At 46.3% G+C, this 25,073-nt stretch overlaps 1 protein-coding gene across 1 annotated transcript in view; it reads right to left on the bottom strand.

Moving 5' to 3' along the window:
- LOC121580546 (PDZ domain-containing protein GIPC1) overlaps positions 1–25,073 on the bottom strand; it is a 46,178-nt gene that overhangs the window by 346 nt on the left and 20,759 nt on the right. Inside the window, exons 2-6 of the mRNA XM_041895485.2 lie at positions 7,986–8,171; positions 732–912; positions 356–468; positions 184–265; positions 1–18 (exon numbers count right to left, since the gene is read on the bottom strand). The exon at positions 1–18 is cut by the window's left edge and continues 346 nt beyond it. Coding sequence (XP_041751419.1) covers positions 1–18; positions 184–265; positions 356–468; positions 732–912; positions 7,986–8,171 — 580 coding nt within the window. The remainder of the gene's footprint in view (positions 19–183; positions 266–355; positions 469–731; positions 913–7,985; positions 8,172–25,073) is intronic.

The following is a 25,073-nucleotide window of genomic DNA, read 5'->3' as shown; positions in this document are numbered from 1 at the left end:
CCTCCACCATGGTCGCCGCTAGAGAGAGGGGGGGAGGGTTGGTTAGCTGGGGGAGCTGTACAACATGTTCATGTTTAAAACAATGTGTCTTCTGCTCACTTCCCCATCTTTAGACATCAACGTTAATTTAAGTTAGATATGCGTACACTACTTTTGAAATCAAATCCAGGGTTGTCTACTCACCCAGTTCTGTGTCTCTGATACCCATGTAACTCTCCAGCAGATCATCCACCTTCTTCACCGCTTTCTCCTCAAACTCTGTTGGCTGGAATGGAGAAATATACACTGTGACCTACTGGGCCTTCTCTTAGCGACAGTGGGATCCTGACATCTAAACTACGAAGCAGACGCTCACCACTTCCTCTACGGTAGCAGGTCCTTTGGCGCGCAGTCTCAGAGTCCCTCTCCCTGTCCCCATCTTATTGTCACTGGCTGGCTTGGCGCCCTTCGACCTCGGCTCCAGCATCTCTGTTCGGCACAAAATAAAATAAAATGGTTCAAGATCAACTTATCAAAAGGGGCCTCACAAAAGGTCTTCATCCGTACACATCTTTGTTGGGCTAGAATAAAAGCCTGCACACCCTACAACTCTCTACACGGTTGGAGACCCCTACCCTAGGTCCGTTCCCCTCACCAAAGACCAACCAATGTGAATAGGAGCAATAATGCAGTTCATAATGTAGCTTTAATCTCTATAAAAAAATGTTACTGAACATCCCTTGTCCACTCACCGAAGGCCTTCATGGGCTCCACCAGTTTGAGGGTGAACGTCTGGTCTTTCGGGAGCTCCTTCAGCATTCGAGCCACCTCGTAGTGACGTGTTCCCACAATGCACTTCCCGTTGATGCAGTCTATGTGGTCTCCTACAGAGATCACCTTCACATTGTCCACCACACTGCCCTCCTTGATACGCTGTTGGGGTACCGGGGGTGGGGGGGAGAAAGAGAGAGGTCTGAGGTCATCTGCCTTTGGCTTACAGAGCAAGAACCCGGACTTCACAAAATAAATCAGAAATACAGACATTGTCATCCTACAAGAAACATGGTATAGAGGAGACGGAACCACTGGTTGCCCTCTAGGTTACAGAGAGCTGGTAGTCCCATCCACCAAACTACCAGGAGTAAAACAGGGAAGGGACTCAGGGGGTATGCTAATTTGGTATAGAGCAGACCTAACCCACTATTAAATTAATAAAAACAGGAGCATTTTACATTTGCTGAGAAATTAATAAGGAAATTATCTCAACAGAGAAAAATGTCCTCCTGTGTGCTGCCTATATCCCCCCTATAGAATCCCCATACTTTAATGATGACAGCATCTCCATCCTGGAGGGGGAGATCAACTATTTCCAGGCCCAGGGACATATACTAGTCTGTGGTGACCTAAACGCCAGAACTGGACAAGAACCTGACACTCTCAGCACACAGGGGGACAAACACCTACCTGGAGGTGACAGCATTCCCTCCCCCATATGCCCCCCTAGGCACAACTATGACAACATAACCAACAAAAACAGGTCACAACTCCTGCAGCTCTGTTGCATGCTGGGTCTGTACATAGTCAATGGTAGGCTTCGAGGGGACTCCTATGGTAGGTACACCTATAGCTCATCTCTTGGCAGTAGTACTGTAGACTACTTTATCACTGACCTCAACCCAGAGTCTCTCAGAGCGTTCACAGTCAGCCCACTGACACCCCTATCAGACCACAGCAAAATCACAGTCTACTTGAACAGAGCAATACTCAACCATGAGGTATCGAAGCTGAACAAACTGCATACTATTAAGAAATGGTATAGATGGAAGGAGGGTAGTGTAGAAACCTACCAAAAAACTATTGGCCAACAATAAATCCAATCCCTCCTAGACAACTTCCTGGACAAAATGTTTCCCAGCAATATTGAAGGTGTAAATTTAGCAGTAGGAATCCTGAACAGTATATTTGATATAACATATCAAAGAAAATAAATTATAGCAGAAAACCTAAGAATATTAATAACAATGAGAAATGGTTTGATGGAGAATGCAAAAACAAGAAAGAATTGGAGAAACCTATCCAACCAAAAACACAGAGACCCGGAAAACCTGAGCCTACGCCTTCACTATGGTGAATCACTAAAACAATACAGAAATACACTACGGAAAAAGAAGGAACAGCATGTCAGAAATCAGCTCAATTTAATTGAAGAATCCATAGACTCTAACCACTTCTGGGAAAATTGGAAAACACTAAACAAACAACAACACGAAGAGTTATCTATCCAAAACGGAGATGTATGGGTAAACCACTTCTCCAAACTTTTTGGCTCTATAACAAAGAACAAACAGCAAAAACATATACATGATCAAATACAAATCTTAAACTCAACTATTAAAGACTACCAGAACCCACTGGATTCTCCAATTCCATCGGATGAGCTACAGGACAAAATACAACCCAAATAGGCCTGTGGTGTTGATGGAATCCTAAACCAGGTTTTCCCAAAGCCCCACAAGCAACAAGTGTGCAGTTAAAATTGGCAATAAAAACACACAGATGTATTTCCTCTAAGCTGTGGGGTGACACAGGGATGCAGCTTGGGCTCCACCCTCAACACATACCCCATAATGGCAGCAAAAACTGGTTTTTAGAGATTTTACTGAAAAACCCCTGAAATATCACAATTTACATAAGTATTCAGACTTTTTACTCAGTACTTTGTTGAAGCACCTTTGGCAGCGATTACAGCCTCGAGTCTTCTTGAGTATGATGCTACAAGCTTGGCACACCTGTATTTGGGGAGTTTCTCCCATTCTTCTCTGCAGATCCTCTCAATCTCTGTCAGGTTGGATGGAGAGCGTCGCTGCACAGCTATTTTCAGGTCTCTCCAGAGATGTTCGATCGGGTTCAAATCCGGGCTCTGGCTGGGGCACTCAAGGACATTCAGAGACTTGTTCTGAAGCCACTCCTGTGTTGTCTTGGCTGTGTGCTTAGGGTCGTTGTCCTGTTGGAAGGTGAACCTTCACCCCAGTCTAAGGTCCTGAGTGCTCTGGAGCAGGTTTTCATCAAGGATCTCTCTGTACTTTGCTCTGTTCATCTTTCCCTCAATCCTGACTAGTCTCCCAGTCCCTGCCGCTGAAAAACATCCCCACAGCATGATGCTGCCACCACCATGCTTCACCATAGGGATGGTGCCAGGTTTCCTCCAGACATGACGCTTGGCATTCAGGCCAAAGAGTTCAATCTTGGTTTCATCAGACCAGAGCAGAGCATCTTGTTTTCTCATGGTCTGAGAGTCTTTAGGTGCCTTTTGGCAAACTCCAAACAGGCTGTCATGTGCCTTTTACTGAGGAGTGGCTTCCATCTGGCCACTCTACCATAAAGGCCTGTTTGGTGGAGTGCTGCAGAGATGGGAGAACCTTCCAGAAGGACAACCATCTCCACAGAGGAACGTTGGAGCTCTGTCAGTGTGACCATCGGGTTCTTTGTCACCTCCCTGACCAAGGCCTTTCTCCCCCGATTGCTCAGTTTGGCCGGGCGGCCAGCTCTAGGAAGAGTCTTGGTGGTTCCAAACGTCTTCCATTTAAGAATGATGGAGGCCACTGTGTTCTTAGGGACCTTCAATGCTGCAGACATTTTTTGGTAGCCTTCCCCAGATCTGTGCCTCGACAATCCTGTCTCAGAGCTCTACGGACAATTCCTTCGACCTCATGGCTTTTTGCTCTGACATGCACTGTCAACTGTGTGACCTTATATAGACTGGTGTGTGCCTTTCCAAATCATGTCCAATCAATTGAATTTACCACCGGTTCATTCCAATCAAGTTGTAGAAACATCAAGGATGATCAATGGAAACAGGATGCACCCAGTTATTATGGGGTATTGTTTGTAGATTGATAAAGATGTATTTAATCCATTTTAGAATAAGGCTGTAACGTAACAAAATGTGGAAAATGTGAAGGGGTCTGAATACTTTACGAATGCACTGTGTACAGTACCAGTCAAAAGTTTGGACACACCTACTCATTCAAGGGTTTTTCTTTATTTTTTACTATTTTCTACATAGTAGAATAGTAGTGAAGACATCAAAAACTATGAAATAACACATGTGGAATCATGTAGTAACCAAAAAAGTGTTAAACAAATCAAAATATATTTGAGATTCTTCAAATAGCCACCCTTTGCCTTGATGACAGCTTTGCACACTCTTGGCATTCTCTCAACCAGCTTCACCTGGAATGCTTTTCCTACAGTCTTGAAGGAGTTTCCCACATATGCTGAGCACTTGTTGGCTGCCTTTTCTTCACTCTGCGGTCCAACTCATCCTAAACCATCTCAATTTGGTTGAAGTCGGGGGACTGTGGAGGCCAGGTCATCTGATGCAGCACTCTGTCACTCTCCTTCTGTCACTCTCCTCCGTCTTTATCATTTTGAAACCTTTATGAGTGCAATGTTTACTGTAAATTTGTTAATGTTTTTTGTTTCTTCCCACTTCGTTTTGTTTATTTCAGTTGCTTTGGCAATGTAAATATACAGTATGTTTCCCATGCCCAATTAGAGAGACAGAGAGAGAGAGAGAGAGAGAGAGGAGATTGAAAATCGATGGGGAAAAAAAGAGAGAGCAACACAGAAAGATAGACCAGGGCAGGTCAGAATCCTATTTTAGTGTTTTAAAGTGGGTCCATGGAGTGTCAGCCTATAAACAGAGGAACAGAATGGATGGAACGAACTAGAACCTGACACCCTCAGCACACAGGGGGACAAACACCGACCTGGAGGTGACAGCATTCCCTCCCCCATTTGCCCCCCTAGGCACAACTACGACAACATAACCAACAAAAACGGGTCACAACTCCTGCAGCTCTGTCGCACACTGGGTATGTACATAGTCAATGGTAGGCTTCGAAGGGACTCCTATGGTAGGTACACCTATAGCTCATCTCTTGGCAGAAGTACTGTAGACTACATTATCACTGACCTCTACCCAGAGTCTCTCAGAGCGTTCACAGTCAGCCCACTGACACCCCTATCAGACCACAGCAAAATCACAGTCTACCTGAACAGAGCAATACTCAATCATGAGGCATCAAAGCCAAAGGAACTGAATAATATTAAGAAATGCTATATATGGAAGGAAAGTAGTGTGGAAACCTACCAGAAAACAATTAGGCAACAACAAATGCAATCCCTTTTAAACAACTTCCTGGACAAAACATTTCACTGTAATAGTGAAGGTGCAAAATTTCAAGCAGACAACATAAGAAAATTAACAACAATGACAAATGGTTTGATGAAGAATGCAAAAACCTAAGAAAGAAATTGAGAAACCTATCCAACCAAAAACATAGAGACCCAGAAAACCTGAGCCTACGCCTTCACTATGGTGAATCACTAAAACAATATAGAAATACACTAAGAAAAAAGAAGGAACAGCATATCAGAAATCAGCTCAATGTAATTGAAGAATCCATAGACTCTAACCACTTCTGGGAAAATTGGAAAACACTAAACAAACAACACAAAGAGTTATTTATCCAAAACGGAGATGTATGGATAAACCACTTCTCAACTCTTTTTGGCTCTATAACAGAGAACAAACAGCAAAAACATATACATGATCAAATACAAATCTTAGAATCAGCTATTAAAGACTACCAGAACCCAGTGGATTCTCCAATTACATTGAATGAACTACAGGACAAAATACAAACCCTCCATCCCAAAAAGGCCTGTGGTGTTGATGGTATCCTCAATGAAATGATAAAATATACAGGCCACAAATTCCAATTGGCTATACTTAAACTCTTTAACATAATCCTCAGCTCTGGCATCTTCCCCAATATTTGATTTCGGACAAAAATGACATATCCATAATCAGTGAATCAATTGTCTAACCATAAATCAGTTCCAACAAATTAATTGTTTTAAGAACTTTGTATAATGCATTCTTTATTCCTACAGGTGATACCATTAAAGATCTAAAGAGGGAAAGATTAATATATAATGGGCAGAAAATATAAAACGGGAAACAACTTTCTATAAGTTGAAAGGCTTCTCTTTGATAAATGGGGCTTCAAAAAGTGGAAATAAAGAAACGATATGTGCCTCTGTTAGTGCCTAGAAAAAGACGCCATTATTGTTGCTCTCTATACAAGATGGTGGAAAACTTTGATCATAAAACCAGCCCTAAGACCAAGGTAAGGTACAGTGAGGGAAAAAAGTATTTGACCCCTCTGCAAAACATGACTTAGTACTTGGTGGCAAAACCCTTGTTGGCAATCAGAGGTCAGACGTTTCTTGTAGTTGGCCACCAGGTTTGCACACATCTCAGGAGGGATTTTGTTCCACTCCTCTTTGCAGATCTTCTCCAAGTCATTAAGGTTTCGAGGCTGACGTTTGGCAACTCGAACCTTCAGCTCCCTCCACAGATTTTCTATGGGATTAAGGTCTGGAGACTGGCTAGGCCACTCCGGGACCTTAATGTGCTTCTTCTTGAGCCACTCCTTTGTTGCCTTGGCCGTGTGTTTTGGGTCATTGTCATGCTGGAATACCCATCCACGACCCATTTTCAATGCCCTGGCTGAGGGAAGGAGGTTCTCACCCAAGATTTGACGGTACATGGCCCCGTCCATCGTCCCTTTGATGCGGTGAAGTTGTCCTGTCCCCTTAGCAGAAAAACACCCCCAAAGCATAATGTTTCCACCTCCATGTTTGACGGTGGGGATGGTGTTCTTGGGGTCATAGGCAGCATTCCTCCTCCTCCAAACACGGCGAGTTGAGTTGATGCCAAAGAGCTCAATTTTGGTCTCATCTGACCACAACACTTTCACCCAGTTCTCCTCTGAATCATTCAGATGTTCATTGGCAAACTTCAGACGGCCCTGTATATGTGCTTTCTTGAGCAGGGGGACCTTGCGGGCGCTGCAGGATTTCAGTCCTTCACGGCGTAGTGTGTTACCAATTGTTTTCTTGGTGACTATGGTCCCAGCTGCCTTGAGATCATTGACAATATCCTCCCGTGTAGTTCTGGGCTGATTCCTCACCGTTCTCATGATCATTGCAACTCCACGAGGTGAGATCTTGCATGGAGCCCCAGGCCGAGGGAGATTGACAGTTCTTTTGTGTTTCTTCCATTTGCGAATAATCGCACCAACTGTTGTCACCTTCTCACCAAGCTGCTTGGCGATGGTCTTGTAGCCCATTCCAGCCTTGTGTAGGTCTACAATCTTGTCCCTGACATCCTTGGAGAGCTCTTTGGTCTTGGCCATGGTGGAGAGTTTGGAATCTGATTGATTGATTGCTTCTGTGGACAGGTGTCTTTTATACAGGTAACAAACTGAGATTAGGAGCACTCCCTTTAAGAGTGTGCTCCTAATCTCAGCTCGTTACCTGTATAAAAAGACACCTGGGAGCCAGAAATCTTTCTGATTGAGAGGGGGTCAAATACTTATTTCCCTCATTAAAATGCAAATCAATTTATAACATTTTTGACATGCGTTTTTCTGGATTTCTTTGTTGTTGTTATTCTGTCTCTCACTGTTCAAATAAACCTACCATTAAAATTATAGACGGATCATGTCTTTGTCAGTGGGCAAACGTACAAAATCAGCAGGGGATCAAATACTTTCCCCCCCCCCACTGTATTACTAAACTAGATCAACGATTGGTTTGCTTTACTACATAATTGGCTCCTGATCATATAACTATCATCTCTAATAACCGCCTAATAGAAGTCACAGCCCTGTGATTTTAACGATTTAACCTTCTATAATAGATGAGTTGCAATTCAATTGATAGATTTTATTGGTTGATTGAGTGGATTTTATGGATTGATTGGATCCTACCTTGATGTTGCCTAGTTAGTACTTCAGACCCCGGCACATCTAAAGGCTATCAGAGTCGGGATGGAATCCATTCTGACTCGCAAACTCTCCTACCTTTCCTGTCTCCTCTTCACCGTCCTATCTCAATAACATCAATATTTTGATATTTAAACAAAATCCTACCTTGATGAAGGCGTATCCCGCCCCGTTGTCTGTGATGGTGAGTCCCAGGGCGTCCTCGGACTTAAACACCTCCACCTCCTTCTTAATCCCTTTAATGTGGGCGAATATAAAGTCCTCCAGACCGATCTGTCCACCAAGCAGCTTCTCCATGTCGATCTTATGGGTGTTCAACGTACAGAACAGGAGCTGGGGACACACAAAGAGAGAGACAGAGAGAGAGACAGAGAGAGAGACAGAGAGAGAGACAGAGACAGAGACAGAGAGAGAGAGACAGAGACAGAGACAGAGACAGAGACAGAGACAGAGACAGAGACAGAGACAGAGACAGAGACAGAGAGACAGAGAGAGAGAGAGAGAGAGAGAGAGAGAGAGAGAGAGAGAGAGAGAGAGAGAGAGAGAGAGAGAGAGAGAGAGAGAGAGAGAGAGAGAGAGAGAGAGAGGGGAGAGAGAGGGGGAGAGGGAGAGGGAGAGAGAGAGAGAGATATTAATGAACGGAATCTGGGGACACACAGCATTGAGATTCGTTACTTGAAAAAGTAATCTATTACCTAATTAATTGTTACATTTAACAAAAGTAATCTCTTTACATTACAACACGCAAGGAAAGTAATGCATTACATATTACTTATATTACTTTGTATGAATGTGTAGATTTGCGCCATTGTTTGGTCGGTTTTGTTTGACTTACAGCACCAGTCAAAAGTTTGGACACACCTACTCATTCAAGGGTTTTTCTTTATTTTTACTATTTTCTACATTGAAGAATAATAGTGAAGACATCAAACTATGAAATAACACATATGGAATCATGTAGTAACCCCCAATAAAGTGTTAAACAAATCAAAATATATTTTGATTTGTTAAACACTTTTTTGGTTTCTACATGATTCCATATGTGTTATTTCATAGTTTTGATGTCTTCACTATTATTCTTCAATGTAGAAAATAGTAAAAATAAAGAAAAACCCTTGAATGAGTAGGTGTGTCCAAACTGTTGACTGGTACTGTATATAAAAGAAAACTGTATCGCTGCAATAATAATAATTAATGCAAAAACAGACATACAAAAAGTAAAGTCGAGCAAGAACTGGCAAGACGTGTGCCCTCCTCAACGCCGCCATTTGATCAGATTGTAAATGTTTGTGAATGGAAGACTGTGCTGGGCACCTGTTTTGACCGAGACAAGTGTGATGTCAGCGCGTTAACAGAGAAATCATTCATGAGTGAGTCATGTTTCTATTTTCGGTCATGTTCTCTTCCCACTGGTGTGACCAGCTGTCATCCACTGGTAGAGTAGACAAGGAAGGTGACTTTTCTACCAGTGCCAGTGATGCAGCAGAGATCTGGCTTTCACACCTCCAGTAGGAACACACACACACACACACACACACACACACACCGGGTAAGGAACCTCTTGGCAGACCCAGGGTGTGTGTGTAATGTGATCAGAGGAAGGCGATCCTGTTTGAGGCCTGATTTAAAAGGCCTTTAAAAAACTGGCCACGGCTCAGTCGACTTGGGGTATGGCTGGCTGGTGAAAGGGTCACCGTCCCAAATGGCACCCTATTCCCTATATAGTGCACTACTTTAGACCAGAGAATGGCACCCTATTCCCTATGTAGTGCACTACTTTAGACCAGAGAATGGCACCCTATTCCCTATATAGTGCACTACTTTAGACCAGAGAATGGCACCCTATTCCCTATGTAGTGCACTACTTTAGACCAGAGAATGGCACCCTATTCCCTATATAGTGCACTACTTTAGACCAGAGAATGGCACCCTATTCCCTATATAGTGCACTACTTTTGACCAGAGAATGGCACCCTATTCCCTATATAGTGCACTACTTTTGACCAGAGAATGGCACCCTATTCCCCTATATAGTGCACTACTTTAGACCAGAGAATGGCACCCTATTCCCTATATAGTGCACTACTTTAGACCAGAGAATGGCACCCTATTCCCTATATAGTGCACTACTTTAGACCAGAGAATGGCACCCTATTCCCTATATAGTGCACTACTTTAGACCAGAGAATGGCACCCTATTCCCTATATAGTGCACTACTTTAGACCAGAGAATGGCACCCTATTCCCTATATAGTGCACTACTTTAGACCAGAGAATGGCACCCTATTCCCTATATAGTGCACTACTTTAGACCAGAGAATGGCACCCTATTCCCTATATAGTGCACTACTTTAGACCAGAGAATGGCACCCTATTCCCTATATAGTGCACTACTTTTGACCAGAGAATGGCACCCTATTCCCTATATAGTGCACTACTTTAGACCAGAGAATGGCACCCTATTACCTATATAGTGCACTACTTTTGACCAGAGAATGGCACCCTATTCCCTATATAGTGCACTACTTTAGACCAGAGAATGGCACCCTATTCCCTATATAGTGCACTACTTTAGACCAGAGAATGGCACCCTATTCCCTATATAGTGCACTACTTTAGACCAGAGAATGGCACCCTATTCCCTATATAGTGCACTACTTTTGACCAGAGAATGGCACCCTATTCCCTATATAGTGCACTACTTTAGACCAGAGAATGGCACCCTATTCCCTATATAGTGCACTACTTTTGACCAGAGAATGGCACCCTATTCCCTATATAGTGCACTACTTTAGACCAGAGAATGGCACCCTATTCCCTATATAGTGCACTACTTTAGACCAGAGAATGGCACCCTATTCCCTATATAGTGCACTACTTTAGACCAGAGAATGGCACCCTATTCCCTATATAGTGCACTACTTTAGACCAGAGAATGGCACCCTATTCCCTATATAGTGCACTACTTTTGACCAGAGAATGGCACCCTATTCCCTATATAGTGCACTACTTTAGACCAGAGAATGGCACCCTATTCCCTATATAGTGCACTACTTTTGACCAGAGAATGGCACCCTATTCCCTATATAGTGCACTACTTTAGACCAGAGAATGGCACCCTATTCCCTATATAGTGCACTACTTTAGACCAGAGAATGGCACCCTATTCCCTATATAGTGCACTACTTTAGACCAGAGAATGGCACCCTATTCCCTATATAGTGCACTACTTTAGACCAGAGAATGGCACCCTATTCCCTATATAGTGCACTACTTTTGACCAGAGAATGGCACCCTATTCCCTATATAGTGCACTACTTTAGACCAGAGAATGGCACCCTATTCCCTATATAGTGCACTACTTTTGACCAGAGAATGGCACCCTATTCCCTATATAGTGCACTACTTTAGACCAGAGAATGGCACCCTATTCCCTATATAGTGCACTACTTTAGACCAGAGAATGGCACCCTATTCCCTATATAGTGCACTACTTTAGACCAGAGAATGGTACCCTATTCCCTATATAGTGCACTACTTTAGACCAGAGAATGGCACCCTATTCCCTATATAGTGCACTACTTTAGACCAGAGAATGGCACCCTATTCCCTATATAGTGCACTACTTTAGACCAGAGAATGGCACCCTATTCCCTATATAGTGCACTACTTTAGACCAGAGAATGGCACCCTATTCCCTATATAGTGCACTACTTTAGACCAGAGAATGGCACCCTATTCCCTATATAGTGCACTACTTTAGACCAGAGAATGGCACCCTATTCCCTATATAGTGCACTACTTTAGACCAGAGAATGGTACCCTATTCCCTATATAGTGCACTACTTTAGACCAGAGAATGGCACCCTATTCCCTATATAGTGCACTACTTTAGACCAGAGAATGGCACCCTATTCCCTATATAGTGCACTACTTTAGACCAGAGAATGGCACCCTATTCCCTATATAGTGCACTACTTTAGACCAGAGAATGGCACCCTATTCCCTATATAGTGCACTACTTTTGACCAGAGCCCAAAAGGGAAATTGGGTGCCATTTGGGACGCATCCAAAGCTACGGGGGAGGGGGGGGGGCTCTACTGCTGGTGAATCATTTATCCCGCTGCTCCTTACGTCACACAGATACACAGGGTTAATAATACACACTGACAGTTCAAAGGGCAGAAACCCATAAATAATGGTAGATGTTCTTTTATTCTTCTGATCATCCCTTGTCAACGTTTTCTTTCAAGCAGACGAGGGTTAGACAATTTATTTCAGTGTTATCGTAGCGGCACCAATAGAGAATAACGGAACGGTACAGTACACATTTGTATCAAACTTTCTGATTGACCTCACAGTGTTACAGGGCTCTTATCTAGGATGCGTCCCAAATGGTAGCCTATTCCCTACATAGTGCACTACATCCGACCAGGGCCGATTGGACTCTGGTCAAATGTAGTGCACTATGTAGGGAATAGGGTACCATTTGGAACGCAGTCAGCCCTAGTTTAGGTGGCGGGGATAATACCTCCCTTGTTAGGCCTCTTTGGTTTTATTGCGTACTAAAACAGACACTGGACACACATCAGCTGACAAACACTGACACAAGCAAGGGATCAGCTGACACAAGCAAGGGTTGCCCCTGGTTACGAGAGTATAAAAATATGAGATTAGGAAGGGTGGGGGGGGTTAGTCGAGGTGAGAGAGAGAGAGGGAGAGGGTCAGGAAGAGAGCGAGAGAGAGAGAGGGTCAGGAAGAGAGCGATAGCGAGTGTGAGAGAGAGAGAGAGAGAGAGAGAGAGACCATTGTAAATACAACCCATAGTTATGTTTATTTATTTTCCCATTTGTACTTTAACTATTTGCACATTGTTACAACACTGTATATATACACATAATATGACATTTTAAATGTCTTTATTCTTTTGAAACTTCTGAGTGTAATGTTTACTGTTAATATTTATTGTTTATTTCACTTTTGTTTACTATCTACTTCACTTGCTTTGGCAATGTTAACACACGTTTCCCATGCCAATAAAGCCCTTAAATTGAATTGAATTGAGAGAGAGGGTCAGGAAGAGAGCGATAGCGAGAATGAGTGTGAGAGAGAGAGAGAGAGAGAGAGAGAGAGGGTCAGGAAGAGAGTGATAGCGAGAATGAGAGTGTGAGAGAGAGAGAGAGAGAGAGGGTCAGGAAGAGAGAGAGAGAGAGAGAGAGAGAGGGTCAGAGAGAGTGGAGACGGACCCACTGGTTGCCCTTATAGGTTACAGAAAGCTGGTGGTACCATCCACCAACCTACCTGGTGTTAAACAGGGAAGAGACTTGGGGGGGGGGTATGCTAATTTCGTATAGAGCAGACCTAACCCACTATTAAATTAATAAAAACAGGAGCATTTTACATTTGGTTAGAAATAAATAAGGAAATAATCTCAACAGAAAAAATAATCGTCCTGTGTGCTGCATATATCCCCCCTATATAATTCCCAGACAGCTTCTCCATCCTGGAGGGGGAGATCATATATCCCCCCTATATAATGCCCAGACAGCTTTTCCATCCTGGAGGGGGAGATCATATATCCCCCCTATATAATGCCCATACCTTAATGAAGACAGCTTCTCCATCCTGGAGGGGGAGATCAACCATTTCCAGGCCCAGGGACATGTACTAGTCTGTGGCAACCAAAATGCCAGTACACTTTAACTTGAAATGAAAACGACTTTCTGTCATAATTAGAAACGTGTAATATCTGAAAATTTAGCTAGCTAGACTATCTTACCCATATACATCATGGTTGGACGCTTCTCCCTGTCATGGATGCCATGGTTGCCCTTAGTTTAAAGATATAATCCGGAGACAAGAGTTTTCTCCATCTCCTTAGCTATCATACTCTAATTCCACTGATTTCAAAACTCGGTCCTCCAGAAAGTGGAGAGCAACACTTATGCAGTTCTACTAAGCGATATATATTTGTAAAAAGCCACGTTAAGACAGGATTACCTACACATACTGACCAGCTCAAACAGACAGGAGCGTGCTATATGGCAGACCAATCCGAACTCATCTCTTGGCATGTCCAGCCCGCTCATTTTCTTAGCCAATCATGGCTAGCGGGAAGGTTGCTGTCTTTTTCTGTGGCTAAAACAACTAGGCTTGTAATTTAACAGTTTTATTAGTATTTACAGATGGCATACAAGTTTGTTGTTAAGGCACATGAAAGTTCACATGTTCCAGAAGGCATTTCTGCAAAAAAACATTTTTTGATTTAAAAAACAGTATGTTCAAATGGCTCTCCTGTGAAGTAGTGACCCGCGACATACGCCTAGTTTCCTGAAACGAGTCCCATATACACCCTGCACACCCTTATTGACAAACAAAACAAAACAAAAGGCAAAACAAAAACAAAAGTCTTCTCATGCTTTGTTGATTTCAAAAAAGCTTTTGACTCAATTCGGCATGAGGGTCTGCTATACAAATTGAAGGGAAGTGGTGTTGGGGGAAAAACATTATAAAATCAATGTACACAAACAACAAGTGTGCAGTTAAAATTGGCAATAAACACACACATTTCTTTCCACAGGGCCGTGGGGTGAGACAGGGATGCAGCTTGAGCCCCACCCTCTTCAACATTTATATCAATGAATTGGCGAGGGCACTAGAACAGTCTGCAGCACCCGGCCTCACCCTACTAGAATCTGAAGTCAAATGTCTACTGTTTGCTGATGATCTGGTGCTTCTGTCCCCGACCAAGGAGGGCCTACAGCAGCACCTAGATCTTCTGCACAGATTCTGTCAGACCTGGGCCCTGACAGTAAATCTCAGTAAGACAAAAATATTGGTGTTCCAAAAAAGGTCCAGTTGCCAGGACCACAAATACAAATTCCACCTAGACACTGTTGCCCTAGAGCACACAAATAATTATACCTACCTCGGCTTAAACATCAACAACACAGGTAACTTCCACAAAGCTTTGAACAATCTAGGCAATTAGGGCCTTCTATGTCATCAAAAGGAACATAGAATTCGACATACCAATTAGGATCTGGCAAAAAAATACTTAAATCAGTTATAGAACCCATTGCCCTCTATGGTTGTGAGGTATGGGGTCCACTCACCAACCAATAATTCACAAAATGGGACAAACAGAATTCTGCAAAAAATATACACACAACAATTTCAAATATTTTACTGAGTTACAGTTCATATAAGGAAATCAGTCAATTGAAATAAATTCATTAGGCCCTAATCTATGGATTTCACATGACTGGAAATACAGATATGCATCTGTTAGTCACAGATACCTTTTTAAAAAAAAGGTAGGGTCGTGGATCAGAAAACCAGTCAGTATCTGGTGTGACCACCATTCGCTTCATGCAGCACGACAGTCCTTCGCATAGAGTCTGTGGAATGGTGTCCCACTCCTCTTCAATGGCTGTGCGAAGTTGCTGGATATTGGCGGGAACTGGAACACGCAGTCTTACACGTTGATCCAGAGCATCTCAAACATGCTCAATGGGTTACATGTCTGGTGAGTATGCAGGCCATGGAAGAACTGGGACATTTTCAGCTTCCAGGAATTGTGTACAGATCCTTGCAACATGGGGCCATACATTATCATGCTGAAACATGAGGTGATGGCGGCGGATGAATGGCATGACAATGGGCCTCAGGATCTCGTCACGGTCTCTCTGTGCATTCAAATTGCCATCGATAAAATGCATTTGTCCGTAGGTTATGCCTGTCCATACCATAACCCCACTGCCACCATGGGGCACTCTGTTCACAACGTTGACATCAGCAAACCGCTCGCCCACACGACGCAATACATGCTGTCTGCAATCTGCCCGGTACAGTTGAAACTGGGATTAATCCGTGAAGAGCACACTTCTCCAGCGTGCCAGTGGCCATCAAAGGTGAACATTTGCCCACTGAAGTCGGTTACGACGCCGAACTGCAGTCAGGTCAAGACCCTGGTGAGGACCACGAGCACGCAGATGAGATTCCCGGAGACAGTTTATGACAGTTTGTGCAAAAATTATTTGGTTGTGCAAACCCAGTTTCATCAGCTGTCCGGGTGGCTGGTCTCAGATGATCCCGAAGGTGAAGAAGCCAGATGTGGAGGTCCTGGGCTGGCGTGGTTACATGTGGTCTGTGGTTGTGAGGCCGGTTGGACATACTGCCAAATTCTCTAAAACAATGTTGGAGGTGGCTTTTGGTAGAGAAATGAACATTTAATTCTCTGGCAATAGCGCTGGTGGACATTCCTGCAGTCAGCATGCCAATTGCACGCTCCCTCAACTTCAGACTGCGGCATTGTGTTGTGTGACTAAACTGCACATTTTAGAGTTGCCTTTTATTGTCCCCTGCACAAGGTGCACCTGTGTAATGATCATTCTGTTTAATCAGCTTCTTGATATGCCACACCTATCAGGTGGAAAATTAAGAAAATCCTTGACTGTGTACAGACTCAGTGAGCATAGCCTTGCTATTGAGAGAGGCCGGCATAGCCTGTGTTCTCTTAAGAGCCAGGTCTGCCTACGAGCCCACTGCCCAGAAAATGAGGTGGAAACTGAGCTGCACTTCCTAACCTCCTGCCAAATGTATGACCACAGTAGAGATACATATTTCCCACACATCACACAGACCCACAGAGAATTTGAAAACAAATCAAACATTGATAAACTCCCATATCGGTTAGTTGAAGTGCCGCAGTCTGCCATCACAGCAGCAAGATTTGTGGCCTGTTGCCATGACAAAAGGGCAACCAGTGGAGCACAAACAACACTGTAAATACCACCAATATTTACCTGTTTATTTATCTTCCCCTACTATTCTTAATACAACTAAATGATTTACAAATTGCTAAAACACTGTACATAGCTAATAATATAACACTTGAAATGTCTATATTTTTGAAACCGTCTTGAGTGCAATGTTTACTGTTCAATTCTAATAGTTTTTAGTTCGTTGTTTTGTCTTCTCACTTTTGTTTGTTTTTCCGCTTGCTTTGGCAATGTACCATGTTTCCCATGCCAATAAAGCCCCTTTGAATTGAATTGAGGCGAGGGGGTGGGAATAAAGGAAAATGGGGCTGGGAGGTGAGGTGAAGTGATGTGGATGCTCTACTTGGCTAAACTCCCAGCTTTCACCAACACCACACAGTCAAAACAGAACAGAGCAGAGCAGAACAGAGGAGGGCAGAATAGAACAGTTACAGGACAGGACGGAACTGAACAGAACAGAACAGAAGCCCAGGGCAGGCCAGGGCAGTAGGAGGAGAGGAGGCCAGGGCGGTGGGAGGAGAAGAGGCCAGGAAAGTGGGAGGAGAGGAGGCGAGTAGGAGGAGAGGAGGCCAGGGCGGTGGGAGGAGAGGAGGCCAGTGAGAGGAGAGGAGGCCAGGGCTGTGGGAGGAGAGGAGGCCAGGGCTGTGGGAGGAGAGGAGGCCAGGCCAGTGGGAGGAGAGGAGGCCAGTGGGAGGAGAGGAGGCCAGGGTAGTGGGAGGAGAGAAGGCCAGTAGGAGGAGAGGAGGCCAGGACGGTGGGAGGAGAGGAGGCCAGGGCTGTGGGAGGAGAGGAGGCCAGGGCTGTGGGAGGAGAGGAGGCCAGGCCAGTGGGAGGAGAGGAGGCCAGTGGGAGGAGAGGAGGCCAGGGTAGTGGGAGGAGAGAAGGCCAGTAGGAGGAGAGGAGGCCAGGACGGTGGGAGGAGAGGAGGCCAGGGCTGTGGAAGGAGGAGAGGAGGCCAGGGCAGTGGGAGGAGAGGAGGCCAAGGCAGAGGAAGAGGCCAGGGCGTGGGAGGAGAGGAGGCCAGTGGGAGGAGAGGAGGCCAGAAGTGGGAGGAGAGGAGGCCAGGGATGTGGGAGGAGAGGAGGCCAGGAAAGTGGGAGGAGAGGAGGCCAGTAGGAGGAGAGGAGGCCAGGGCAGTGGGAGGAGAGGAGGCCAGCAGTGGGAGGAGAGAGGCCAGGCCGTGGGAGGAGAGGAGGCCAGGGTAGTGGGAGGAGAGGAGGCCAGGTAGGAGGAGAGGAGGCCAGGACGGTGGGAGGAGAGGAGGCCAGGGCTGTGGAAGGAGGAGAGGAGGCCAGGGCAGTGGGAGGAGAGGAGGCCAAGGCAGTGGAAGGAGGAGAGGAGGCCAGGGCTGTGGGAGGAGAGGAGGCCAGTGGGAGGAGAGGAGGCCAGGCCAGTGGGAGGAGAGGAGGCCAGTGGGAGGAGAGGAGGCCAGGGTAGTGGGAGGAGAGAAGGCCAGTAGGAGGAGAGGAGGCCAGGACGGTGGGAGGAGAGGAGGCCAGGACGGTGGGAGGAGAGGAGGCCAGGGCTGTGGAAGGAGGAGAGGAGGCCAGGGCAGTGGGAGGAGAGGAGGCCAAGGCAGCGGAAGGAGGAGAGGAGGCCAGGGATGTGGGAGGAGAGGAGGCCAGTGGGAGGAGAGGAGGCCAGGAAAGTGGGAGGAGAGGAGGCCAGGAAAGTGGGAGGAGAGGAGGCCAGGAAAGTGGGAGGAGAGGAGGCGAGTAGGAGGAGAGGAGGCCAGGGCGGTGGGAGGAGAGGAGGCCAGTGGGAGGAGAGGAGGCCAGGGCTGTGGGAGGAGAGGAGGCCAGGAAAGTGGGAGGAGAGGAAGCCAGGCTAGTGGGAGGAGAAGAGGCCAGTGGGAGGAGAGGAGGCCAGGAAAGTGGGAGGAGAGGAGGCCAGGGCAGTGGGAGGAGAGGAGGCCAGGCCAGTGGGAGGAGAGGAGGCCAGTGGGAGGAGAGGAGGCCAGGAAAGTGGGAGGAGAGGAGGCCAGGGCAGTGGGAGGAGAAGAGGCCAAGGCAGTGGAAGGAGGAGAGGAGGCCAGGGCTGTGGGAGGAGAGGAGGCCAGTGGGAGGAGAGGAGGCCAGGAAAGTGGGAGGAGAGGAGGCCAGGGCTGTGGGAGGAGAGGAGGCCAGGAAAGTGGGAGGGAGTAGGAGGAGAGGAGGCCAGGGCGGTGGGAGGAGAGGAGGCCAGTGAGAGGAGAGGAGGCCAGGGCTGTGGGAGGAGAGGAGGCCAGGGCTGTGGGAGGAGAGGAGGCCAGGAGAGTGGGAGGAGAGGAGGCCAGGGAAGTGGGAGGAGAGGAGGCCAGGCAAGTGGGAGGAGAAGAGGCCAGGCAAGTGGGAGGAGAAGAGGCCAGGCCAGTGGGAGGAGAAGAGGCCAGGGCAGTGGAAGGAGGAGAGGCCAGGGAGTGGGAGGAGAGGAGGCCAGGCCAGTGGGAGGAGAAGAGGCCAGTGGGAGGAGAGGAGGCCAGGGAAGTGGGAGGAGAGGAGGCCAGGGAAGTGGGAGGAGAAGAGGCCAGGCCAGTGGGAGGAGAGGAGGCCAGGCCAGTGGGAGGAGAAGAGGCCAGTGGGAGGAGAGGAGGCCAGTGGGAGGAGAGGAGGCCAGGAAAGTGGGAGGAGGAGAGGAGGCCAGGGCAGTGGGAGGAGAGGAGGCCAGGGAAGTGGGAGGAGGAGAGGAGGCCAGGGCAGTGGGAGGAGAGGAGGCCAAGGCAGTGGAAGGAGGAGAGGAGGCCAGGGAAGTTGGAGGAGAAGAGGCCAGGCCAGTGGGAGGAGAAGAGGCCAGGGCAGTGGGAGGAGAGGAGGCCAGGCCAGTGGGAGGAGAAGAGGCCAGTGGGAGGAGAGGAGGCCAGGGAAGTGGGAGGAGAGGAGGCCAGGGAAGTGGGAGGAGAAGAGGCCAGGCCAGTGGGAGGAGAAGAGGCCAGGGCAGTGGAAGGAGGAGAGGCCAGGGAGTGGGAGGAGAGGAGGCCAGGCCAGTGGGAGGAGAAGAGGCCAGTGGGAGGAGAGGAGGCCAGGGAAGTGGGAGGAGAGGAGGCCAGGGAAGTGGGAGGAGAAGAGGCCAGTGGGAGGAGAGGAGGCCAGGAAAGTGGGAGGAGAGGAGGCCAGTGGGAGGAGAGGAGGCCAGGAAAGTGGGAGGAGAGGAGGCCAGTGGGAGGAGAGGAGGCCAGGAAAGTGGGAGGAGGAGAGGAGGCCAGGGCAGTGGGAGGAGAGGAGGCCAAGGCAGTGGAAGGAGGAGAGGAGGCCAGGGTAGTGGGAGGAGAAGAGGCCAGTGGGAGGAGAGGAGGCCAGGAAAGTGGGAGGAGAGGAGGCCAGGAAAGTGGGAGGAGGAGAGGAGGCCAGGGAAGTGGGAGGAGAGGAGGCCAGGAAAGTGGGAGGAGAGGAGGCCAAGGCAGTGGAAGGAGGAGAGGAGGCCAGGGAAGTGGGAGGAGAAGAGGCCAGGCCAGTGGGAGGAGAAGAGGCCAGGGCAGTGGGAGGAGAGGAGGCCAAGGCAGTGGAAGGAGGAGAGGAGGCCAGGGAAGTGGGAGGAGAAGAGGCCAGGCCAGTGGGAGGAGAAGAGGCCAGTGGGAGGAGAGGAGGCCAGGAAAGTGGGAGGAGGGGAGAGGACCATGTAGATGAACAACTATTAGAACTGAATATAGGTTAGTTCCATTTGATTTCAATCACTTTTTGACCACACCCCTTTTTTGATTTGAATGACACTTTCTAGGCTAGGGCGGTATACCGGGGTATTTGGAAATAGCCACGGGATGGTTTTTCCAATACCATCAATACCGTTTAAACTATGGATTTTGTTCCACTCGTCTTTGCAGATCTTCTCCAAGTCATTAAGGTTTCGAGGCTGACGTTTGGCAACTCGAACCTTCAGCTCCCTTCACAGATTTTCTATGGCTAGGCCACTCCAGGACCTTAATGTGCTTCTTCTTGAGCCACTCCTTTGTTGCCTTGGCCGTGTGTTTTGGGTCATTGTCATGCTGGAATACCCATCCACGACCCATTTTCAATGCCCTGGCTGAGGGAAGGAGGTTCTCACCCAAGATTTGACGGTACATGGCCCCGTCCATCGTCCCTTTGATGCGGTGAAGTTGTCCCTTAGCAGAAAAACACCCCCAAAGCATAATGTTTCCACCTCCATGTTTGACGGTGGGGATGGTGTTCTTGGGGTCATTGGCAGCATTCCTCCTCCTCCAAACACGGCGAGTTGAGTTGATGCCAAAGAGCTCGATTTTGGTCTCATCTAACCACAACACTTTCACTCAGTTCTCCTCTGAATCATTCAGATGTTCATTGGCAAACTTCAGACGGCCCTGTATATTTGCTTTCTTGAGCAGGGGGACCTTGCGGGCGCTGCAGGATTTCAGTCCTTCACGGCGTAGTGTGTTACCAATTGTTTTATTGGTGACTATGGTCCCAGCTGCCTTGAGATCATTGACAATATCCTCCCGTGTAGTTCTGGGCTGATTCCTCACCGTTCTCATGATCATTACAACTCCACGAGGTGAGATCTTGCATGGAGCCCCAGGCCGAGGGAGATTGACAGTTATTTTGTGTTTCTTCCATTTGCGAATAATCGCACCAACTGTTGTCACCTTCTCACCAAGCTGCTTGGCGATGGTCTTGTAGCCCATTCCAGCCTTGTGTAGGTCTACAATCTTGTCCCTGACATCCTTGGAGAGCTCTTTGGTCTTGGCCGTGGTGGAGAGTTTGGAATCTGATAGATTGATTGCTTCTGTGGACAGGTGTCTTTTATACAGGTAACAAACTGAGATTAGGAGCACTCCCTTTAAGAGTGTGCTCCTAATCTCAGCTCGTTACCTGTATAAAAAAGACACCTGTGAGCCAGAAATCTTTCTGATTGAGAGGGGGTCAAATACTTATTTCCCTCATTAAAATTCAAATCAATTTTTGACATGCATTTTTCTGGATTTTTGTTATTGTTATTCTGTCTCTCACTGTTCAAATAAACCTACCATTAAAATTATAGACATCATTTCTTTGTCAGTGGGCAAACGTACAAAATCAGCAGGGGATCAAATACTTTTTTCCCCTCACTGTATGTATAACTTCATGAGCTGGATTGGCTGTTATTGCAAACACTCGTTAATATATTTAGCTAGCAGCCTCCATGGAAACTTGCTATTACTTGTGCTAATTTTGGTAGCATTCTGGTAATAGACGCCCAATGGGCTTTTTGCGGGGTGTTTTACATTTTTACATTTACGTCATTTAGCAGACGCTCTTATCCAGAGCGACTTCCAGTTAGTGAGTGCATACATTTTTCATACTGGCTCCCCCCGTGGGAATCGAACCCCGCAACCCTGGCGTTGCAAGCGCCACGCTCTACCAACTGAGCTACACGGGGCACACAACAGATTTTGCGCACCCTTGTGTACTAAACCGCTAATACCAGGGTGAGAGAAGGACGGACCAACCCTTTCATATTGGTAGAAGTGTCAGAAAGTGAATTTTTGGATCTGAACGCTAAAACATTTTAGGAGATGTTGACCCAGTTTGCATATCCCATCCTACCATGAGACATCCATGTCTTCATCACTGGGAAAGATAAACGGTTGAGTTTGATATCATTTAAAAGCTTTCAAAACAGAGTTGTCAAACAATTGTATTCTTGACATTAATTATTATTTTTTTTTATGTTTATTCACCTTTAATATCAATTTTCTAAAGAATGTAAACTCAGATTTGTTCATTTTCAAATCCACTGTAGCTTAGACCCTGTTGTACGTCCTCGGAGGTTTTTGTGTTGTTCCCACCATCGGATGAGACACAGCATTCTCTTGAATACAGGTGTCATGTTGTCGCTGTACTAAAATGGGAAACAAATTTCAAATTTCAAATATGGGCAAATACACTACATGGCCAAAAGTAGGTGGAAACCCCTTCAAAATAGTGGATTCGGCTATTTCAGCCACACCCGTTGCTGACAGGTGTATAAAATCGAGCACACAGCCATGCAATCTCCATAGACAAACATTGGCAGCAGAATGGCCCGTACTGAAGAGCTCAGTGACTTTCAACGCGGCACCGTCATAGGATGCCACCTTTCCAACAGGTCAGTTCATCAAATTTCTGCCCTTCTAGAGAAGAGGTTCTATCACCCTAGCCCAAGGATAATCAACTAGATTCAGAAGCGGCCTGGTCAACTGTAAGTGCTGTTATTGTAAAGTGGAAAAGTCTAGGAGCAACAACGGCTTAGCCACGAAGTGGTAGGCCACACACAAGCTCACAGAACGGGACCACCGAGTGCTGAAGCGTGTAGCGCTTAAAAAATCGTCTGCAACACTCACTACCGAGTTCCAAACTGCCTCTGGAAGCAACGTCAGCACAATAACTGTTAGTCGGGAGCTTCATGAAATGGGTTTCCATGGCCGAGCAGCCGCACACAAGCCTAAGATCACCATGCGCAATGCCAAGCGTCGGCTGGAGTGGTGTAAAGCTCGCCACCATTGGACTCTGGAGGAGTGGAAACGCGTTCTCTGGAGTGATGAATCACGATTAACCACCTGGCATTCCGACGGACGAATCTGGGTTTGTCGGATGCCAGGAGAATGCTACCTGCCCGAATGCATAGTGCCAACTGTGAAGTTTAGTGGAGGAGGAATAATGGTCTGGGGCTGTTTTTCATGGTTCGGGCTAGGCCCCTTAGTTCAAGCGAAGGGAAATCTTAATGCTACAGCATACAATGACATTCTAGACGATTCTGTGCTTCCAACTTTATGGAAACAGTTTGGGGAACATTTATTTCAAATCAAAAGTGATTGAAATAAAATGGAACGACCCTTTAACTTCACTCTACAAAAATATAAACACAACATTCAACAATTTAAAAGATTTTACTGAGTTACAGTTCATATAAGGAAATCAGTCATTTGAAATAAATTCATAAGGACCTAATCTATTTCACATGACTGGGAGTACAGATATGCATCTGTTGGTCACAGATACCTTAAAAAAAAAAAAGGTAGGGGCGTGGATCAGAAAACCAGTCAGTATCTGGTGTGACCACCGATTGCTTCATGCAGCGCAACACATCTCCTTCGCATAGAGTTGATCAGGCTGTTGATTGTGGCCTGTGGAATCTTGTCCCACTCTTTTTCAATGTCTGTACGAAGTTGCTGGATATTGGCGGGAACTGGAAGATGCTGTCTTACAGGTCGATCCAGAGCATCCCAAACATGCTCAATGGGTGACATGTCTGGTGAGTATGCAGGCCAAGGAAGAACTGGGACATTTTCAGCTTCCAGGAATTGTGTACAGATCCTTGTAACATGGGGCTGTGCATTATCATGCTGAAACATGAGGTGATGGCGGTGGATGAATGGCACGACAATGTGTCTCAGGATCTCGTTAGGTATCTCTGTGCATTCACATTGCCATCAATAAAATGCAATTGTGTTCGTTTTCCGTAGCTTATGCCTGCCCATACCATAACCCCACCGCCACCATGGGACACTATTCACAACGTTGACGTCAGCAAACCACTCGCCCACACAACGCCATACACGCTGTCTGCCATCTGCCATCTACCTGTTTAACTAACTGAATATAACTAAGAATTTGTAGGAAGCTGTGTTGCTTCATACATTGAGAAAACCATGGAATTTGAATAATGGCCAATCTAGAGATGTCCAATGAAATGCTGACCTCACAATATGCGGTGTTAATTTGCCCAGCCTAGCATTAGATGGAGGAAGTTCAGGAGAATCTGATCATTGACTGACTGACTGACTAACTAACTTCCGAGTGACCAGGGGGCATGTAGGCCTGTCTGTTGACCGGGAATACAGCCAGTCAGCATTATGTCTTTAGGATCATTGACCTGGATGGAGTGGTTCAGAACAAGTAATGAATACATCATGATGATGATGATGAAAATTCCACTTCAGGGATCAGGAGTGTTTCCATCAGACTATAGAAATATAACGTCACTGGATGGATGAATACCTTTATTAAAGGGGACAGGAGTGTTTCCTTCTGACTATAGACATTAGGGCTGACCCTAATTAGTCAACTGGTCGATTGTTTGGTCGTTGGTCGACCGAGATTGTTTTAGTCAAGCAGTAACAAATATATAGATATACAGTGCTATGAAAAAGTATTTGCCCCTTTCTCATTTTCTCTACTTTTGTATATTTGTAATACTGAATGTTATCAGATCTTCAACCAAAACCTAATATTAGATAAAGGGAACATAAGTGAACAATTAAACACAACAATTACATATTTATTTCATAAACAAAGTTATGCAACACCCAATTTTCCTCTGTGTGGAAAAGTAATTGCCCCCTTACACTCAATAACTGGTTGTGCCACCTTTAGCTGCAATGACTCCAACCAAATGCTTCCTGTAGTTGTTGATCAGTCTCTCACGTCGCTGTGGAGGAATTTTGGCCCACTCTTCCATGCAGAACTGCTTTAACTCAGTGACGTGTGGGTTATCAAGCATGAAC

Source organism: Coregonus clupeaformis, chromosome 14 (genome assembly GCF_020615455.1).
Source record: "Coregonus clupeaformis isolate EN_2021a chromosome 14, ASM2061545v1, whole genome shotgun sequence".
Classification (NCBI taxonomy): domain Eukaryota; kingdom Metazoa; phylum Chordata; class Actinopteri; order Salmoniformes; family Salmonidae; genus Coregonus; species Coregonus clupeaformis.
This window is presented reverse-complemented; position numbering and strand designations above follow the sequence as displayed.